Source organism: Dasypus novemcinctus, chromosome 23, assembly GCF_030445035.2.
Source record: "Dasypus novemcinctus isolate mDasNov1 chromosome 23, mDasNov1.1.hap2, whole genome shotgun sequence".
NCBI lineage: Eukaryota > Metazoa > Chordata > Mammalia > Cingulata > Dasypodidae > Dasypus > Dasypus novemcinctus.
The window spans coordinates 57,155,178-57,173,282 of NC_080695.1; the positions used below are offsets into that span (position 1 = coordinate 57,155,178).

An 18,105-nucleotide genomic window follows, 5' to 3' on the forward strand; every position below is an offset into this window, starting at 1 on the left:
ACAGAAACATACAGAATGGGGTTTGTTCAGAGTACATACTGGATTCCATCATATCCATAATCTTCACATTTCTGCTAGGCTAATTCATGCAGTAATTCACACAAATCCGTTGCCTATCCTGGGAAAGTGCAGGCATGACCATCACATCTCCTAATTCTTAATCCGGTGTTTGGCCTCCCAATGGTCAGACAATTCATTCTGCCTTTACTTTTTTTTTTTTTTTAAGATTTTTTTTAAAAAAATTTCTCTCCTTTCACCCCCCCCAAGCTGTCTGCTCTCTGTGTCCATTCTCTGTGTGTTCTTCTGTGACCACTTCTATCAGCGGCACCAGGAATCTGTGTTTCTTTTTGTTGCGTCATCTTGTGTCAGCTCTCCGTGTGTGCAGTGCCATTCTTGGGCAGGCTGCACTTTCTTTCGCGCTGGGCAGCTCTCCTTACGGGGCCCACTCCTTGTGCATGGGGCTCCCCTACGTGGGGGACACCCCTGCATGGCAGGGCACTCCTTGCGTGCATCAGCACTGCACGTGGGCCAGCTCCACACAGGTCAAGGAGGCCCGGGGTTTGAACCACAGACCTCCCACGTGGTAGGCGGATGCCCTATCCATTGGGCCAAGTCCGCTTCCCTGCCTTTTCTTTTTGCCATACCTTTCACACTCAAGGAAATTCCTACCACTGATCTAAAGTGAAATGGGGCGAGAAGGAGAAGCCAGAGTCTACTGCAAATGACGAGGTTGTACCTGCCTGCCTGGATCTCATTCTCCACACAGGAGTCAGTGTGACCTTTTAAAAACCGAAACAAGCCATGTGAATGCCCTGCATAAAACTCTTCAGCAGTTGCTTCTGCAATGGGAATAAAACCAGAACCTTTTCCTTTTTTTACAGAACCATGGCCTACAAGGCCCCACCGAGCTAGGCCTGGCGCCTCTGATTCATCCCCGCTCTCCCTGGCTCACTGGCCTCCAGCCCCCCAAACCCTCAGACTCTTCTCCTAACACACCAAAGGCATTTGCATCTTCTTGCCTGGATCCCTGCTATTTACATGGAGAAGCATTTCCCCATCATAGGAAGGAAAGAGTCTCTCCCCTGTTAATTCCCTTATAACACTTCTCAGCATCTGAGAGCTTATCTGTTTGTGTATTATCTGACACCTTCACTCCCAACCCCTGCCCTGCTCTCCCCTGAGTGGATCCAAATGGGGAGAGTTCTCGTCTGTCTTTATCGACATTGTGTCCTGAGTCCCTAGGACGCTGCCTGGTACTTTTAAGGTATGCCAACAGATATTTGTCAAATGCACAGACAGGAGCAGGGGGCAGATTATTGTCATTTTTCACTTTTATTTTTATATTTCTGATGATTTGCAAATGGTTTATAAAGTGTTTCTGTAACGAGAAAAAAGAAAGAATGCTGAAACAAAATAAAATTGAACTAAGAAGATTAGCATATTTACTCAAAATAGAGGAAAGTAATACAACGCCTTCTCCCAAAATCTATTATATCAAATGCCAGCAATTCACATTATTTCTGTCTCAACACTGTTTATTAAACCTGAAACATTGGCCAACATAATGACCTGCTTGCTAGTCAGTACACATCCTTGGACTTTCAAATAATAGTCCCTACTCCCCTGGGTTTATGCGAAGATTGCTATTTGAGCTTTCTGCGTTATCCCAATCTGCTCACATCACATTTATTTCTATGCTTTGCCAATGCTGTCATCCCTCACAGCAGACCTTTGCCACGCCACCATCTCCCTCTCTTCCCCTGTCCAAAGTCTTGGCCATCATTTTAGGCACATTGAAAAGGCTATCAAGAAATGGCCGCAATGACAGATAGCTTGGTGTTTTTAAATTTCCCCGCTTCTTCAAAAGACACCTCCTCTCTGTCTCCCTCAATCAACTGCAGTTGTTGAAAACAATATTTTTAGATCTAACCACACTGAAATGTCGTTATACATTTTCCTACTGAGTAAGGAAGAAAACCCTCCACTGTCGGCGGGGAAATGCTGTCAGAGGCAGATGTGAGCAATTGCTTAGGGTCTTTCTCAAATAGCAAAAAATGCTAAATGGTGTTCAAGGGTTCAAAAGCCTTTCCTCCCACACATTCCCGTGAGGAAGGTAGTACATACACAATGGGTATGCAGAATTTACAAGGAAATGGAAGCAACGAAAAGTTGTGACTGGTAAGTTAGAACAAGCTCCTCCAAGCGGAAGCCGTCACTTACGTCCTGCTACAAGAAGTGCTCAGGAGTGATAGAGTGCTTCCAGTGCCCCCGGCACCAAGTTAAATGTGTCACATACGTTATCTCATTTAAGTCTCCCAACAGCCCAGAGTGGTAGTTATCAGTACTATCTCCATTTTACAGATGAGGCAACTGACACTCAGAGAAGTTCAGCAATTTTTCCAGGGTCACAAAGCTACAAAGCGTGAGAGTCAACTTCAAAACTGCCCTCTTTACCACTATCCTATACAACATTACAGAGACTCTATTTTAAAACTATAGTGAAACTTAAATATGGCAATTAATTTGAAACAAACTGTTCTGCCATCTTTCTTCCCCTTTTCAATTCTTTTTCATTAACCCATGCTCAGTGTTTAACAAAAAATTGTTTCAATCGGTATGGAATTTAAGCAGCACATGCCTCCTTCTTAAGGGCCTCTCCTTTCCCGCAGCACATCACACATCATAATCACGACCCGGCTTGCATTATGCCATAGAATCAATAGCACTAATTTTCACACTTCATTAATAAATAAATGGAGACCCCAGACGTTATGGAATGGATTCACAGATCCCCTGGGAGGTGAGAGTGAGTTCCAACAAAAGCATGGCAGGCTGCGGAAAAGCATCTCAAGATCAAAAATGGCTAAAGTTAGCAACCTCGGAACCGTGATCAAAAATGGGACTCTGGATCAATGCTTTTAAAAGATTTCAACTTTGAATAGGTAAAAAGGAACAAAGGAAGCCCCACCTGGGTTTGAGGATGCATGCAAAAGCGGATCTGAAACTGTGGCCACGCACTTGAATGGGAGCGAAGACTGAAAGTCTGATGGCTTAGAGCAGAGAGAAAGAGAAAGCCTTTCTGCCAGGGCTTTTTAACAATTTGTAGCCTGGTATTTAAAAGTACAAAAATTGCAGGGTGTTCGCTGAAATATTTCTGTAGGTTTGAAAATGTTCCTATGGTGAGAGAAGAAATGTTATCAGAATTATCAGGGAATTGACAAGCATTGGAGTTTGAGTCCATTGTGTTGCTTTATGTAATTCATGCAAAGGATAAAGACAGTCTCCTTCTATAGATGCAGTAACAATATAATGGAAGTGGTTACTGTGTATTTACCTAGAGTTCTAGATACATCATTTTATTTAATATTCACAAGAAAGCTATAAGGTAGACACTATTATTGTCATTATTTTCAGGAAACTGAAGCAGAGAGAGGCTTAGAAATGTGCCTAGAGTCCCCTGGCCAGCAAGGAACAGAGACAGGATTTGAACCCAAGGCTTATTCAAATACAGCTTCGACTCTGCATGACCCTCGCATTCTTTCCAGTCCTAAGGTCACTGTGAGATCAGAGACCAGCAGGGCTGCCCCATACTTATAAAATAGCTGAATGTGTTCTGGGATTCTCTCGACAGCCTAAGGAAAATTCTTGAAAATGTGAAAGCAATAGACCTTTGTGATTAAGAGCAGGGCTCTGGGGTCTGACAAACTTGGGTTCAAATCTTGCCTCTGCTGCTTAATCGTCATCTCACCTAACAAGCCCCCCTTTTTCCACTCTGTGCAAGGGGACTCATAATCCTCACCTCAGAAGGTTGTTGGAGGGGATTAAGCAAAATGATGCATTTAAAGTTCTTAGCACGGGACCTGGTACATGGTTATCTAGAATAAAAGGCAGCCATTGTTGACAACATTTTTCAGCTTTTAGGAAACAGAGACCTTCAGCCCTGCTGTCAGGCCAGAGTGTCAAAGCCAAAAGGTATTTAAAGGAGGAAACATGGAGAAAAGACCCAGGGAAGGTAGAAAGAGAGGAAGAAGAGGAGGAAGAGAGGGAGGGAGGGAGGAAGGAAGGAAGGAAGGAAGGAAGGAAGGAAGGGAGGGAGGGAGGGGAAGGAGAGGAAGAGTGAGAGTGAGCAAGAGAGAAAATGAAAAGGAAGAAGTGAGAGGTGGAAAGCTCTAATCCATCCATCACAGCAGGTGAAGAGCTAAGACATTTGATTTTGATTTCAACTTGAACCCATCAGAACCAGAACACAGCCAAACCATTGTAGGAAGAGTTTCTGAATTCATAATTCCAAGTAGGAAGAAAGCACACATGCGCGCGCACACTTCCTACCAGGTGAGACGGGAAAGGAGTACATCCACAACACTTCGGCTCAACACAACTCGAGACTGGTGCTCCAGGAGGCGCCCTGGGCACATTTACCTGGAGCCGAGGCAGGAAGCTGCAGGCTCCTTGAGAAGGGCGAGCGGGCCTTTCCCAGCTGGGCAGGCGGCCCTGTGCGAGGACCGGCAACGCCAGGGCAGGGGACCCCAGTGTCCCCGCGCCTGCCTTTGCACTTTGAGGGCAGGAGTTTCAACTGTTGTGTCCTATTAACTTAAAACAAACATCCGTCGTTCATCTGGAAATGTTGGCACCAATCTGTCGAGAGGACCAGCAAAAACGGCCGGTCTGTCTCAGAACTGCATTCTAGGATTGTAACCAAACCAAAGACTTGGACTGAGTCCAGGGAGAAAGGGGAAGGGTGTGCATGGGGTTAACCTCCCCCTTCTCCCCCCCACCCGTTCCCGACCCAGGAGAAGAGGGGAAAGAAGCGCCCGGGATTTCGGGGGTGCTCTGAACCTCAAAAAACCACAGCGGAACGCCAGCGGCCACTCCCCCTTCTCCAGGGACGTGGGCGCTTTCCAGGATGTCCTGAGGCTCGCGCGGCTCAGCTCCAGCCTCTCCGGGCTGCGGGAAGGCGCCGACCCGCCGGCACCGCCGAGTCCACGCCAGGCTGGCGGCTCGGAGCGAGCCCGGCGATTTCCCGAGGCTCCCTGCGAAGCGCGGCGCGGAGGGTCCCCCTTTTGTTCGCGGGGAGAGCGCGCCGCCGCCGCGCAGCGCTGCGCATCCCCGCGCGGGGAGAGCGCCGCCGCGGGGGCGCTCCCGGCGGTCTGCTGCCCGCCGTCCCCGCGCTCGGGGACCCGCGCCCCGGCGCGCCGCGCCCCGCCTGGCCCCACGCGCGAGCACTCACTTCTCCCCAGTCCCTCCGCTTTCCACGCCGTCTCCTCCACCGCCCCATAGCGCCTCAGCGGCTTCTCGGCTTCTAGAGGGGTGGACAGGGAGGGCTTCAACTCCATCGCCGATCCGCGCGGGCAGGTGGACGGCGCCCCCTTCACTCCATCCCCGCCGCGGGCCGCAGGAGGGAGGCGGCGCCAGCCAGCACCGTTTTAAGGGGCCGGGCGACCGTGACGCTGCTCCGGCTCTTCCGCCGCCGGGGCTGGGGAGCGCCGGCTGGTACCCGGGGGGAGGAGGGATGCAGGGGACATGCGCAGTCAAGATTGGGGGGAAGGCTTGGGGGCTGGGTAGGGAGAAAGAGGGGCGGATGGTAACTCCAAGAACAATCGGAGCAACAACTAAAATAAAACCGACCCCAAGAGAGCAACCCCCGAGCAGCGCTTAGGGATTCGTGCGGGCAGAGGCTTTGCGCGGGGGGTGACGGTGCGGGTTAGTGACCTGTCGGCGCGGCTAGGCATGGAGTGGGGACTGCGAGCGCGTCCCGATCAGTGGGCGCTGAATCCATCTTGGCGGGCGGGGAGGGTGCATCCAGAAGCCTGAGCGTGGACCCGGGTCTGTGGGTTCTGTGATGACCTCCGTCTTTCGCACCCGTGGGTATCAATTGAACGTGCTGGGTGTGGATGCCTGGATCGATTCTGCATGTGTTTGCATGAACTTGAACGAGAGAGAAAAATATTTTGGGCGCAGGAATAGCACGGCTCTGTGGAAAGTGGATCTTTACTTTCCAGGAACCCAGAGTTTCTGGCCAAGAAAGCATGACAGTGTTAAAAGTATAAAGCAAAATATTTCGTAAAATCAGCGCCATGACTGATAAAAATTAGTAAAATTTATTGAATGACAACTAGGTGCTAAACACTGCCCAATAATTCTGTGAAATTGTTACTATTTTATTAGTATTGTTTTACTGAGGAGGAGACGGAGGCACAGAAAGATTAAGTGATTTGCCCAAAGACCCACGCTTCCCAAGTGGCCTGGCCAGGACATGGATAGGCAGTTAGAATCCAGTTGAACAATTTTTCTTTTCAGGTGTCACTTGGGGCAATTCTGGCATCCACATGGCTTGTGGAAGTGTAAAATGACAAGCTTTTTAAGAAAATGATTTATTATCTGTTAGTAAGAGCCTCTAAAAAGTTATCAGGGAAGCGGCTGTGGCTCAATCAGTTGAGCTCCCCATCTACCATATGAGAGGCCCTGGGTTCGTGACCCGGGGCCTCCTTGTGAAAGCAAGCTCCACCACATGCTGCAGAGAGCTGACACAACGATGAAAAAAAAAGGGGGGGGAGACAAGTAAAAACACAGAAGAAGAGTGCGCAGGAAGTGGACACAGAGAGCAGACAGCAAGCAAGCCATGGGGTGGGAGGGGATTAAAAAAGTTATTATCAATAATAGACCTTTTTTTAGATTTACTTACTTATTCATACCCACACACCCACACACCCATTGTCTGCTCTGTGTCCAAGTGCTGTGCATTCTTCTGTGTCTGCTTGTCGACTCTTTAGGTGGCACTGGGAACCAATTCTGGGACCTTCTGGAATGGGAGAGAGGTGCTCAATCTCTTGCACCACCTTAGCTCCGTGGTCTGCTGCATCTCTTATTGTCTCTCCTCGGTGTCTCCTTTTGTTGCATCATCTTGCTGCACCAGCTCTATTGGGTGGGCCAGCACTCCTGCATGGGCCAGCTGCGTGGGCCAGCTTGCCTTTCACAGGAGGCTCAGGAGTCAAACCCTGGACCTCCTATATGGTAGATGGGAGCCCAACTGCTTAAGCCACATCCATTTCCCAATAATAGACTTTCTGAACAGATCATGGGAAGAAAAGGAAATGACAATGAAAATCAGAAAATATTTCCACCTGGATAATAATGAAAGTATCACATATCAAAACTTGTAAGATTCGATATAAGTAAATGAATGGCCTTATTATATGCATTCATTTCAAAAATGTAAGACTAAAAATAAATGGGCTAAGCCTTCAACTTAAGAGACTTTAAGAAAAAAGAATAGTAGATAAAACTTAAGCAATGTAGAAAAAGGCAATAATAAAAATAAAAGCATTAATTAATGAAATAGAAAACCAAGAAGCAAAACGAGGATCAAAAAAAGCGAAAGATGATTCCTAGGGGGGGCAGGGGGTGGAGAGGATAACTAATAAAGAAGGTAAACCTTCCAGGACTCATCAAAATAGGTACACATGAGTAATATTAAGAGTGAAAAAGGGATGCCAGACTTGGTCCAGTGGTTAGGGCGTCCATCTACCACATGGGAGGTCCGCGGTTCAAACCCCAGCCTCCTTGACCTGTGTGGAGCTGGCTCACGTGCAGTGCTGATGCATGCAGGAAGTGCCCTGCCACCCAGGGGTGTCCCCACATAGGGGAGCCCCACATGCAAGGAGTGCACCCCATAAGGAGAGCCACACAGCATGAAAGAGAGTGCAGCCTGCCCAGGAATGGTGCCACCACACGGAGAGCTGACACAGCAAGATGATGCAACAAAAAGAAGCACAGATTCCCGTGCTGCTGACAACAGAAGCGGACAAAAGAACACGCAAATAGACACAGAACAGACGATTGGGGCTGGGCAGCGGGGAAGGGGAGAGAAATAAAGAAATAAATAAATCTTTAAAAAAAAAAGTGAAAAAGGAGACAAAATACAAATATATTAAGTTTTTAACTTAGTTGAGGTGAATACTTTTTCTAAAAATATATCAAAATGTGTTTAAGAAATAAGAGAACAAATCAATAACCATTTCAAAAATTAAATTCTCAGTATAGTATCTATTTCCCTTACAAATAGTTTTAAATGTCATGGGAAAAGCATACACCATTAGTCAGAACATAAGGGGAAAACAGGATACAAATTGTAATATATAGTGTGGGCTATTGTCCTTGATCTTTTGGCTAAGATCAAGTATTCACTGTGATTTCAATAATATTATGCTTTTCATAGAATAATAATGTAAAAATTAAAGAAAAATACTGTGATCATGATTTTGTCATGTGCTCACATATTACACATCCAGGAAAAGAGAACGCTCAAAGGACACATACCAAAATGCTAATAATAACTACCAATGAATGTCAAGATAACAGATGATTGGTTTGTATTCTCCAATTTTTCTCCAAGATATATGTATTACTTTAATAATCAGAAAAAATTGAATAATGTTTTTAGTGCAAAGAAAATAAAAAGAGTAGGAATGAATATGCCAAAATATTAATAGCGATTGTTTCTAAGAGATGAAATTGGGGGGAATTTTTTTCCATTTTAGTTTTCGGAACTTTTCTTCTATCTATACTGAGCACATGTTGTTTTTAAATTCAAAAAGGAATAAACGCAGTTTTTTAAAATGTGTGAGCAATACAATTCTGTAATTCCAGAGGACAAAACTATCCCTGCCTCAGCAGTGCTCAGAACCCTGCCTGTTTGCATTAGTTTAGGGTAATAATGCTTCAAGTTCAATAACTGGTTGCAGTAACCATGTGCGTGGAATAATTAAGTGGCTCTCTTCCAGTGCCGGCTTCTCCTCCTGGCTGGGTGACTCTGCTGCTGAGAGTGCCAAGGACTCAGGAAGGATGCTGGAGGATTACAAAGAGCCAGGACAGCAGGGGCCAGCACAGGAGACTTGTATCTAGGATGATCGAAGGGGAAATAGTGCAAGATCATCCCTTTGTCCAGCATGTTGACAATTTCAAAGGTACATGATACTGAGCTTATCAGAACAGTTTGGTTTTCAAAAACATGGGCTTTGTCGTCAGGAAGACATGAGCTTGAGTCCCGACTCTGCCACCTACCAGCTATGTGACCCTGGACATATCACTCAATCTCTCTAAGCTTTAGTTTCTCCATCTTTTAAAATTCAAACAGTACCACCTAACCCCAGAGGTCTGCTGTGATGATAAAATGAGATACTGTACAACAGTGCCCAGCACATAATACACCTTCAATAAATGTTAGCTATTGTTCTTCTTCTTGTTCTCATCATCATCATTATTGAAGCTAAGCACTGTATACCTGAGGTTTTGTGTTCTGACACTTTGGGCAGTTACCAAATGAAGTCTCCAAACCAAAAGCAGAAACCTATTAAAATGACACTTGGGTTGGAAGCAGAGTGGGCATCGCCATCCTCAAAATCCTCAAGATTGGTGAATGAACAAACATAAGCGGGGAAGGCAACTATGGACCAAAGTAGACTTATTATTATTCTAGTAATGGAGGAACTTGTAACATTGATATAAAGGCAGTGGTCACCAGAGATTCTGAGGGGAGGGAGAGGGAAGAATTGGTATAACATGGGTCATTTTGGGGACACTGAAATTGTTCTGCATGATATTGCAATGATGCATACAGGCCATTATACATTTTGTCAAAACCTATAAAACTGTACAATACATAGAGCAAACCATAATGTTAACTATAGATTATGGCTAGTATCAATGCTTCAATGTTTGTTCATCAATTGTAACAATATACCACATAAACAAAAGATGTTATTAATATGGGAAAATGTGAGGGTAAGGGTGGGGCATATGGGAATCTCCCATATTTTCAATATAACTTTTCTGTAACCTAAAACTTTTTTAAAAATAAAGACAAAAAATGTGAGGCAGGTGGGGGGCATATGGGGACCTCATTTTTTTAAAATGTAACATTAAAAAATAAAGACAAAGAAATTTTTTTAAAAAGAGAAAAAATGATACTGAGTGAAGAAATCTAAACCTTAAAAGCACTGCTGGTGGAAATGTAAAATAGTGCAGCCCCTTTGGGAAACAGACTGGCAGCTCCTCGAAAGGTTAAAAGAGTTACCATATGGCCCTAGGTATACACCCAAGAGAAATGAAACAATATGTCCACACAAAAACTTGTATATGACTGTTCATAGCAGCATGAACTTTTAATAGCCACAAGCTAGAAACAACTCAAATGTCCATCAACTAATGAATAAGTAAATGTGGTTCATCCTTACAATGGAATGTTATTTGGCATTAAAAAGGAACAAAGCACTGAAACATGCTATCACATGGATAAATCTTGAAAACATTTCATTAAGTGAAAGAAGTTATAAAAGACCAAATATTGTATGATTCCTTTATATGAAATAGCCAGACTAGATAAATACATAGAGAAAGTAGTAGATCGTGGTTGCCTAGGTTTGGGGGAGGTTGGGAGAAAAGTGGAGTGACTGCTAAAGGGTAAAGGGTTTCTGTTTTGGAATGATGAAATGTCTTAAAATTGATTGCAGTGATGGTTGCACAACTCTGTGACTATACTAAAAATCATTGAATTGTATGCTTTAAATGGGTGAATTGTTTGCTATGTGAATTGTATCTCAATAAAACTGTTGCGGAAAAAAAAAAAGATGGTGAGTGGGTCTGAACATTTGGATCACCAAGCATGGTCATGAGATTCATGAAATGACAGGGGCAAACCTGTACAGCTGGCCAGCAGGGCATTCCAGATGTCTGGTCACACAGTGCAAATCTGTTCTTTGTTGGCTGGGATCTGGCATCACCTGGCAGTGTTTGTCCTCTCCAGCTTGTCGGTTATTGGTGATCATTTGGAGCCCTGTGGTTGAACTCGAATTTCTAAAATAGCCACAGTGATCCCCAAACTCTCCCAGTTGGTTTCTCCATTGCATTGGCTCAATTCAGAGAGACTGGGCTGGGAGAACTGCCTCCCACCCATTACCCACCCCCTCCCTACCCACCTTCTGTATATGTATTTTATCCAGGATTATCAAGGGGTTTTCCCTGAATTAGCCATTAGGCTACTAGCAAATAGTAGGACTATATTTACATTTCCTTATCTTGCAGTGATAGTGTAAGTTTCAATTGTACAAGAAGTAATCATAAAAGAATATCAGAAAGACACCTTTCTGTTCCCCTGATATTTCTTTCCCCTCTATTTTATTTTATTTTTTTTTAAGATTTATTTATTTATTTCTCTCCCCCTGCCACATTATCTGCTTTCTGTGTCCATTCACTGTGTGTTCTTTTGTGTCTGCTTGTATTCTCATTAGGCGGCTCCAGCAACCGATCCTGAGACCTTTCAGAGTGGAAGAGAGGTGCTCAATCTGTTGCACCACCTCAGTTCCCTGGTCTGCTGTGTCTCTTATTGTCTCTCCTCTGCGTCTTTTTGTTGCATCATCTTGCTCTGCCAGCTCTTCGCGTGTGCCAGCACACCTGAGCAGAGCAGCACTTCTGCATGGGGCAGCACTCCTGTGTGGGTCAGCATTCTGCCTAGGTCCACGCTCCACGTGGGCCAGTTCACCACACGGGCCAGCTTGCCTTCACCAGGAGGCCCTGGGCATCAAAACCTGGACCTCCTATATGGTAGATGGGAACCCAATTGTTTGAATCACCTCTGCTTCCTCCTTTCTCTTTTAAATCATGAGGATACAGGGGTAAATCAGGCAAGGGTACGCATTCAAATTGTTCAAACTTCTTTTTTACTTTTTCACAATGGGCCCTTCTCCTAATAGCTCCAATCTCTCCTAATAGATTTTTTTTTAATAAAAGCATATCATTTTTTGTGCGTGTCACTCTTCATTTCCTAGAAAACACTCAGAATATCAGAGACAACTCAAGGAAAGAAGTTAACTAGTTGCAATGAATGCCCACCCAAACCAGTATGGCGCTATGTCTTGTAGTCCCTCTGAGTTACCTACTGTAGTTACAGGATCAGTGGGAACAACTGGAGAAAATTTTTCTAAGTCTCAACAAAAAGCCTGATGCAGAGGGAAAAAAATTTTCCATGACCCAAAGAAATATAGGAAGCATTGCCTCTAGAAAGTGAGAATTTGCATTTTGAATAAAAAATATTAATTTTAAGATTCAGAAGAGAAGGTCCTAGAGGTTAACACCATAAGTCTGAAGTCAAGTTGCCTGGGTGGAAATCCTGACTCCATGCTTAATAAGGGTGGTGGTTTGGTGGTGTTTTACCTCAGTAAAACATGTTCTTAAACTTAATCCATTCCTGTAGGTGTGAACCCATTGTCAAATGAGGTTACTTCAGTTAAGGCATGGCCCACCGCAATCAGGATGGGTCTTAATCTTATTACTGGAGTCCTTTATAAGCAGAATGAAATTAAGACAGAGGGAGAGAGAAAGTCACAGAGGGAGCAGCCAGAAGCTGAACATCAACAGTACTGGGAAGAGAAGAGAGAGACCAGGAGATGCCACCATGTGTGTTGCCAGATGACAAACTAAGGACCAAAGATCTCCAGCAGCCAGCCCCAGAATGCCATGGTCTTCAAAGAGAAAGCATCCCTTTGATAATGCTCTGATTTGGATTTTCTTTTAGCTTTAAAATTGTGAGCTCCAATGTGGCCTCTCTCTAAGCCAAACTCAGCATATAAATGTCCCCAGCATGGGACATGCTGGGATGCATGGGACATGCTGGGATGCATGGGACATGCTGGGATGCATGGGACATGAATCCCAGGGATGAGCATTCCTGGCACCGAAGGATTATTACCAAGCACCAACTAGCAATGCACCTGGAAAAAGACCTAGACCATAATGGGGAAATGGTAAAAACAAATGAATTTTTATGGCTAAGAGATTTCAAAGTGAGTTGGGAGGTCATTACAAAGGTTAAGTTTATGCATGTCTCAGCAGGATCTTATTGACTGCCACAGTAAACAGTGCCACAATAGCAGGGTTCCTGAGGGCTCTAGAGACATCCAGACAGTATAGGCAGAGCAGAAAGCTCAGGAGTTTGGCACCCTGCCAGTGGGCCTTGCCTTGGAATTTATGCTCCCCAGTGTGACAGAGTTGGATTCATTGTGGTTTCCCTACGCATGGCTTTTCTGCCCCTTCTATTTGAACCTATAGTTAATACTATACTTAATAGGCATATGTCCAAGAGACTTAAATCTTTGGGCTGTCCATGTGCCAGCTGGGCCCTGAATCTCAGCAGAGTTGAAACACCTACTCTCCAGTTCATTGGACTCATCCAGGACAACTAACAAGGAAATGATGACAGATTTACAATGACCATCCCAAGGAACAGAGAGAGTCTATAACTGCAAGCAAGATAGTTCCATCCATTTGCCCCTTGGGATCTAAGCCCCCTCTCAATTAGAGGTGGTGTGGGCATCACCATCCCAAAATCCTCAAGACTGGGGAATGAACAGTGGACTAAAGTAGATTTACTATTATTCTACTATAGACTAATGTTATTCTAGCAATGGAAGAACTTTCATCATTGATATGGAGGCAGTTGCCACTGGATATTCTGAGGGGAGGGAAAGGGAAAAATAGATGAAATAAGGGGGCATTTTCAGGACATTGGAATTGTCCTGCGTAACATTTCAATGACAGATACAGGCCATTATATATTTGTCAAAACTTACAAAATTGCATAGTACAGAGTGTAAATTACAATGTAAAATATGATCCACGGTTAGTGGCAATGCTTCAATATGTGTTCATCAATTGTAACAAATATACCACACTAATGAAAGATGTTGTTAATGTAGGAAAGTGTGGGAGGGGTAGGGAGTGGGAATATGGGAATCCCCTATATTTTTTACATAATATTTATGTAATCTAAAGTATCTTTTTAAAAAATAAAAAATAAGTAATTAGGATATAGGTAACCAGAAAATAGAATAAGTGAAAAGAATGAAAAACTGAGGGTTAATCTGTGCATAACTGATTTTAAAAGGTTCTTTGTAAATCTCTGGAAAACAATAGAAATGGTGAAAGCCCATCATAGTATTTGTAATTAGCAGAGCTACTATATGGGTATGGCAGTAGTTGAAAGGGAAAGTCTAAGGGAATGTTTATTACTAGAAGGAAAATGAAAAAATGTAACATAGGAGTGTATAACATAGTGAAACCTCATGTGAAATACAAATATAGGTACTATTGCATATGTCAGACTCTTTATAAAACATGAATACAAATAAACTAGAGAGACTGAAACAGACTAGCAGCTATCTACAGCAGGGTAAGCATAGAGAGAATAAGAGGCAATGAGTTTTCTTTTTGTTTCTTTGTTTTTGTTTATTATTATTATTATTGGGATAATGAAAATCCTCCAATAATGACTGAAGTGATGAATGGACAACTAGGTGATTATAACAAATACCATTGATTGTACACTTTGGATGGATTTATACTTTATTAATATGTATCAAAAATGGATTTTTTGAAAAAACACAAGTGCTCATAAATTCCCATTGTTTCAGGCAACTCTTTGCATGGTATTTGCTTGAGCAGCTCAGGAAACCAAAACAATAACTGTATCACCTTAAAGAAACCACTAACGCTCTCCAAAGTTCATTTTCCTCTGCTTTAAAAGGGGTGAATAAATATTCCTACCTCAGATAAGTGTTGAAGAGATTAAAATAAGGTAATCTATGTAACATGCTTAGTAAAGTACATGGCACAGAGTAAACACTCAATAAATGTCATTACTTGAAGTTGAAATTTGCTTAGGTATTATACGAACATCATCAGACTACCGAGATCATCCTTGCATAAATCCCAGAATATTTAACTCTATGTATGCATTACATTTGTAACAATAATATTCCTGGGTTTATAGATTCCTTCTGGAGAGATCAATGTACCGATAACAGTTTCCTTTGCTGATCCTTAGTTAGCAAGTGTCTTTGTAGTTTTACAGATGTGGAGTCTAAGGAAGGAGTGAAGGAGACTTACTAAATAAAGGACAAAAAAGTCAAGAATTGGACCAGGACGCCTGCTTCGTGCACAGTTCCGGAGCCCACTCTTTGTCAGTCATTCTGCAAAGCAGTTTTAGTTTGTGCATATATACAAGGCAGATTTAAAGGGAGACCCACACACCTGCTTTGCGCGGAGTGGAGGATTACTGTAGCTCTCTTTTCTCATCAAAAGGGAGGTGTGTGCTTGTTCTGTTTGTAAAGCCTGGGATCAATGTCTTAGAAAGGCATAGCATTCATAAAACAAATCTGGATTTATTTGTTAGGTGCCTAAAATAAATATAGATGGGGAACAATACTAATGTATAAATGGACCCCCTTGCTTTGGGGGACACGAACATAGAATCAATCGTGTGTGTTTGGGTTTTGTGCTTCATTTCTGTCAGTACTTTCCAGAACACACACACACACACACGCAGAACTAACATTTTAGTAAGCATGTTAAAAAATATTACCTGTAGAGCAGAGTGATAAAGAGCTTGGACTCTAGAGAGAGACCACCTAGATTTGCATATAACTGCCTGCTAGTTACATGACCTTGGGAAAGTCACTTCCCTTCTATTCTCCTGAAACTGCTTTAAGATCACTGGTGGCCTGTTCACTGCCATTTCCAATAGCTTCTGTTTTAGTAATTATCCTATTTAATCTCTCCAAAAAAAATGCAACATTGTGGGCTACATCCTACTTCAAACTTCCTCCCCACCTGGCTTCCAGAACTTTCTCCTAGTTCTCTTTCCTACTGTTCAGACCCTAGCTTCTCAGTCTCCTTCACAAGCCCTTTCTTCATCGTTCACTCCTTTCAGTTGTGGTTCTGCAATGTGTATCCCCTTTGACCATCCCTTCTCACCCTTCCCCCTTCCTAGTTAAACTTACCTCCCGCGGTGGCCTCAGACCCAGTGGCTCCCCTGACACCCATCTCCAGTCCCACTCCCTCTCCTGAGCTCCAGGTGTGTATATCCACCTGCCTCACGGACATATCCAGCTCTCTCACGGAGAAAAACCATAAAAGAGGGAAATGGGTTTGGAAGAGAAAATAGAATTAAGGAGAGTTTTAAAAAGTACAGTATAGATTGCTGTTAAGGAAGGTTTAGGAGAAAGAAAAGAAGCTGAGGAAATAGATGCTCGAGCCTTAGGATCTGAAATCCCGCATCTGTTAGAGAGTGGAGATATGCTTCTGCACAAAGGACTCAAAGAGTGGGATCAGGTGCTTTGGCTGTGCTGGGCTATGATGTTATCGTGAGAGAAGCCACGGCTCTGTGCAGACATAGAGCCGGCAGAGAGGTCTGAGAACAATCCCTGGAGCACGTGGGGCCTCTCTTTCTATTATGGCACTTCGCATGGTTTAAAGGTGACATGTTTTGAGTGGTTACCATGTGCCAGGCACTTACCCTCTTCACTCACAGTATCCTAGAATATAGCTGCTGTAGCCCAGAGAGGTTGAGAAAATTGCTTCCTAATAAGTGGCAGAACCAGGATTTAAACCCAGCCAGCCAGTCTAAGTTCAAACACTTTACCACAATCCACATCACCTCTCAAAGCTGGCCTCAAGGAATCACCGTGGCAATACCCAGGAGAAGGGAGGTAAATTTTTGACCTGAACGTATTCAGAATCAGACTCATTATTTTCCCCTGCGAACCTGCTCCACCGAAATGAGAAATCTCAGATTCCTCTTCAGTACCTCACTCTGCAGTATCCCACAGTCTCCCCTACACAAATAGTCAACAAACCCTGTTGATACCTTGGAAATATCCTCCAAGTCCATCTGTCCTCTCCAGTCCCACTGCCTTGTGTTAGTTTAATTCTGCATCATCTCTTACCTGAAGAGATGCCTGAAGAGATTAATATTGCAAAAACCATTTTTTCTGTTTTTCTCCCATTGACCACAATGTCTCTAAAATCATCTTACAAAATATTTAGGAACACAAATAAAGAAAAGTCCAATGCTACTCTGCTGATTAAAAACCACCAGTGGAGCAGGGATAGCTCAGTGATTGAGTGCTTTCTTTGTAGGTACAAGGTCCTGGGTTCAAGTTCCAGTACCTCCTAAAATTTTTTTTTTAATAAAAAATTTCAATTGGCTCCTGGGTGCCTGTTGAGTGATTTATATACCCAATCTCCTTATTTTGGGGGACAGTCAGGTTGTTGCCAACTTTTTTACATTATTCATGAGACTGTGAGGCGCAATCTTGCAGTTAACGCTTTGTAGATGCTCTTTATTCCCTTCTGTGAATTCGTAGAAGTGAAATTGCTGAATCAAAGGATATGCACATTTTCAAAGGCATTTGATGCCTATTATTAAGCTGTCCTCCAGAAAGGTCATGCCAATTCACATTCACCAGAAGTGTATGAGAGTACTACAACTTATAATTCATATGTTTACTTGACTACACCATGGAGTGGAAATGTGTTTTATTCACTTTCAAATCATCAGAGCCTATTGTGCATAGTTTATTCACATCATAATCCAACCACTGGCTGTGTGTCTATGTTCACCTGACTTGTTCATGTAGAATTGATTCAATATCATCCCCTTGCACATGGAACTGATATTTCTGCATACTCCACAATATTTTTCTCTCCAAGGAATAAAATCTTTGCATTGTACCCATATTTACTATCTACATACTGACCCAGACCTTCATTTCTGTAATTTTCTGTCAATACCTATGTAGGACAAGTACTCTTTGGAAAAGGGAAGACCTAAACTATGTAATAAAATAAGTAAAGAGGTGCTGAAATTTTGTAAATCTGTATTTCCAGATGTGTATATACAACTGTCTGTTGGACAGCTTTACCGAATAAATATCCCAAAAGCACCTCAGATTCAATACTTCCCTCCAAAATCTTTCTTCAGTATTCCTCCCATAGTTGGTGACACCTTTATCTCACCCAGTCATTCAAGCCAGAAAATTTGTATTTTGACCTACAAATCTTGCTGATATGACCTAGGTAAAACTAAATGTATTAATCTATCACCTATCCCTTCTCCATTTCTACTACCATTGAACTAATTCAGGCTCAAATTATCTTTCCCTTAGACAATAAAATATTCATTTAACACGAACTCTTCCAGCAAGTATTTTTTAGTGCCTACTCTGTGCCAGAGACTGTGCAGGATGCTAAGGTTCAGCCAAGAAGAAGCCATAT

General features: G+C 43.2%; 1 protein-coding gene across 3 annotated transcripts in view; it reads right to left on the reverse strand.

The window, feature by feature from the left end:
- Positions 1-5,889, reverse strand: part of BMERB1 (bMERB domain containing 1) — a 153,527-nt gene extending 147,638 nt beyond the window's left edge. For 2 of the 3 annotated variants that reach the window (XM_058286410.2, XM_023582625.3), the window contains exon 1: positions 5,228-5,463. In XM_058286410.2, coding sequence (XP_058142393.1) covers positions 5,228-5,333 — 106 coding nt within the window. In that variant the 5' untranslated portion in view covers positions 5,334-5,463. Of the gene's footprint in view, positions 1-5,227 lie in introns of all 3 variants that reach the window. The other variant, XM_004471867.4, reaches the window with a different exon arrangement.
- Between the last annotated feature and the right edge of the window lie 12,216 nt (positions 5,890-18,105).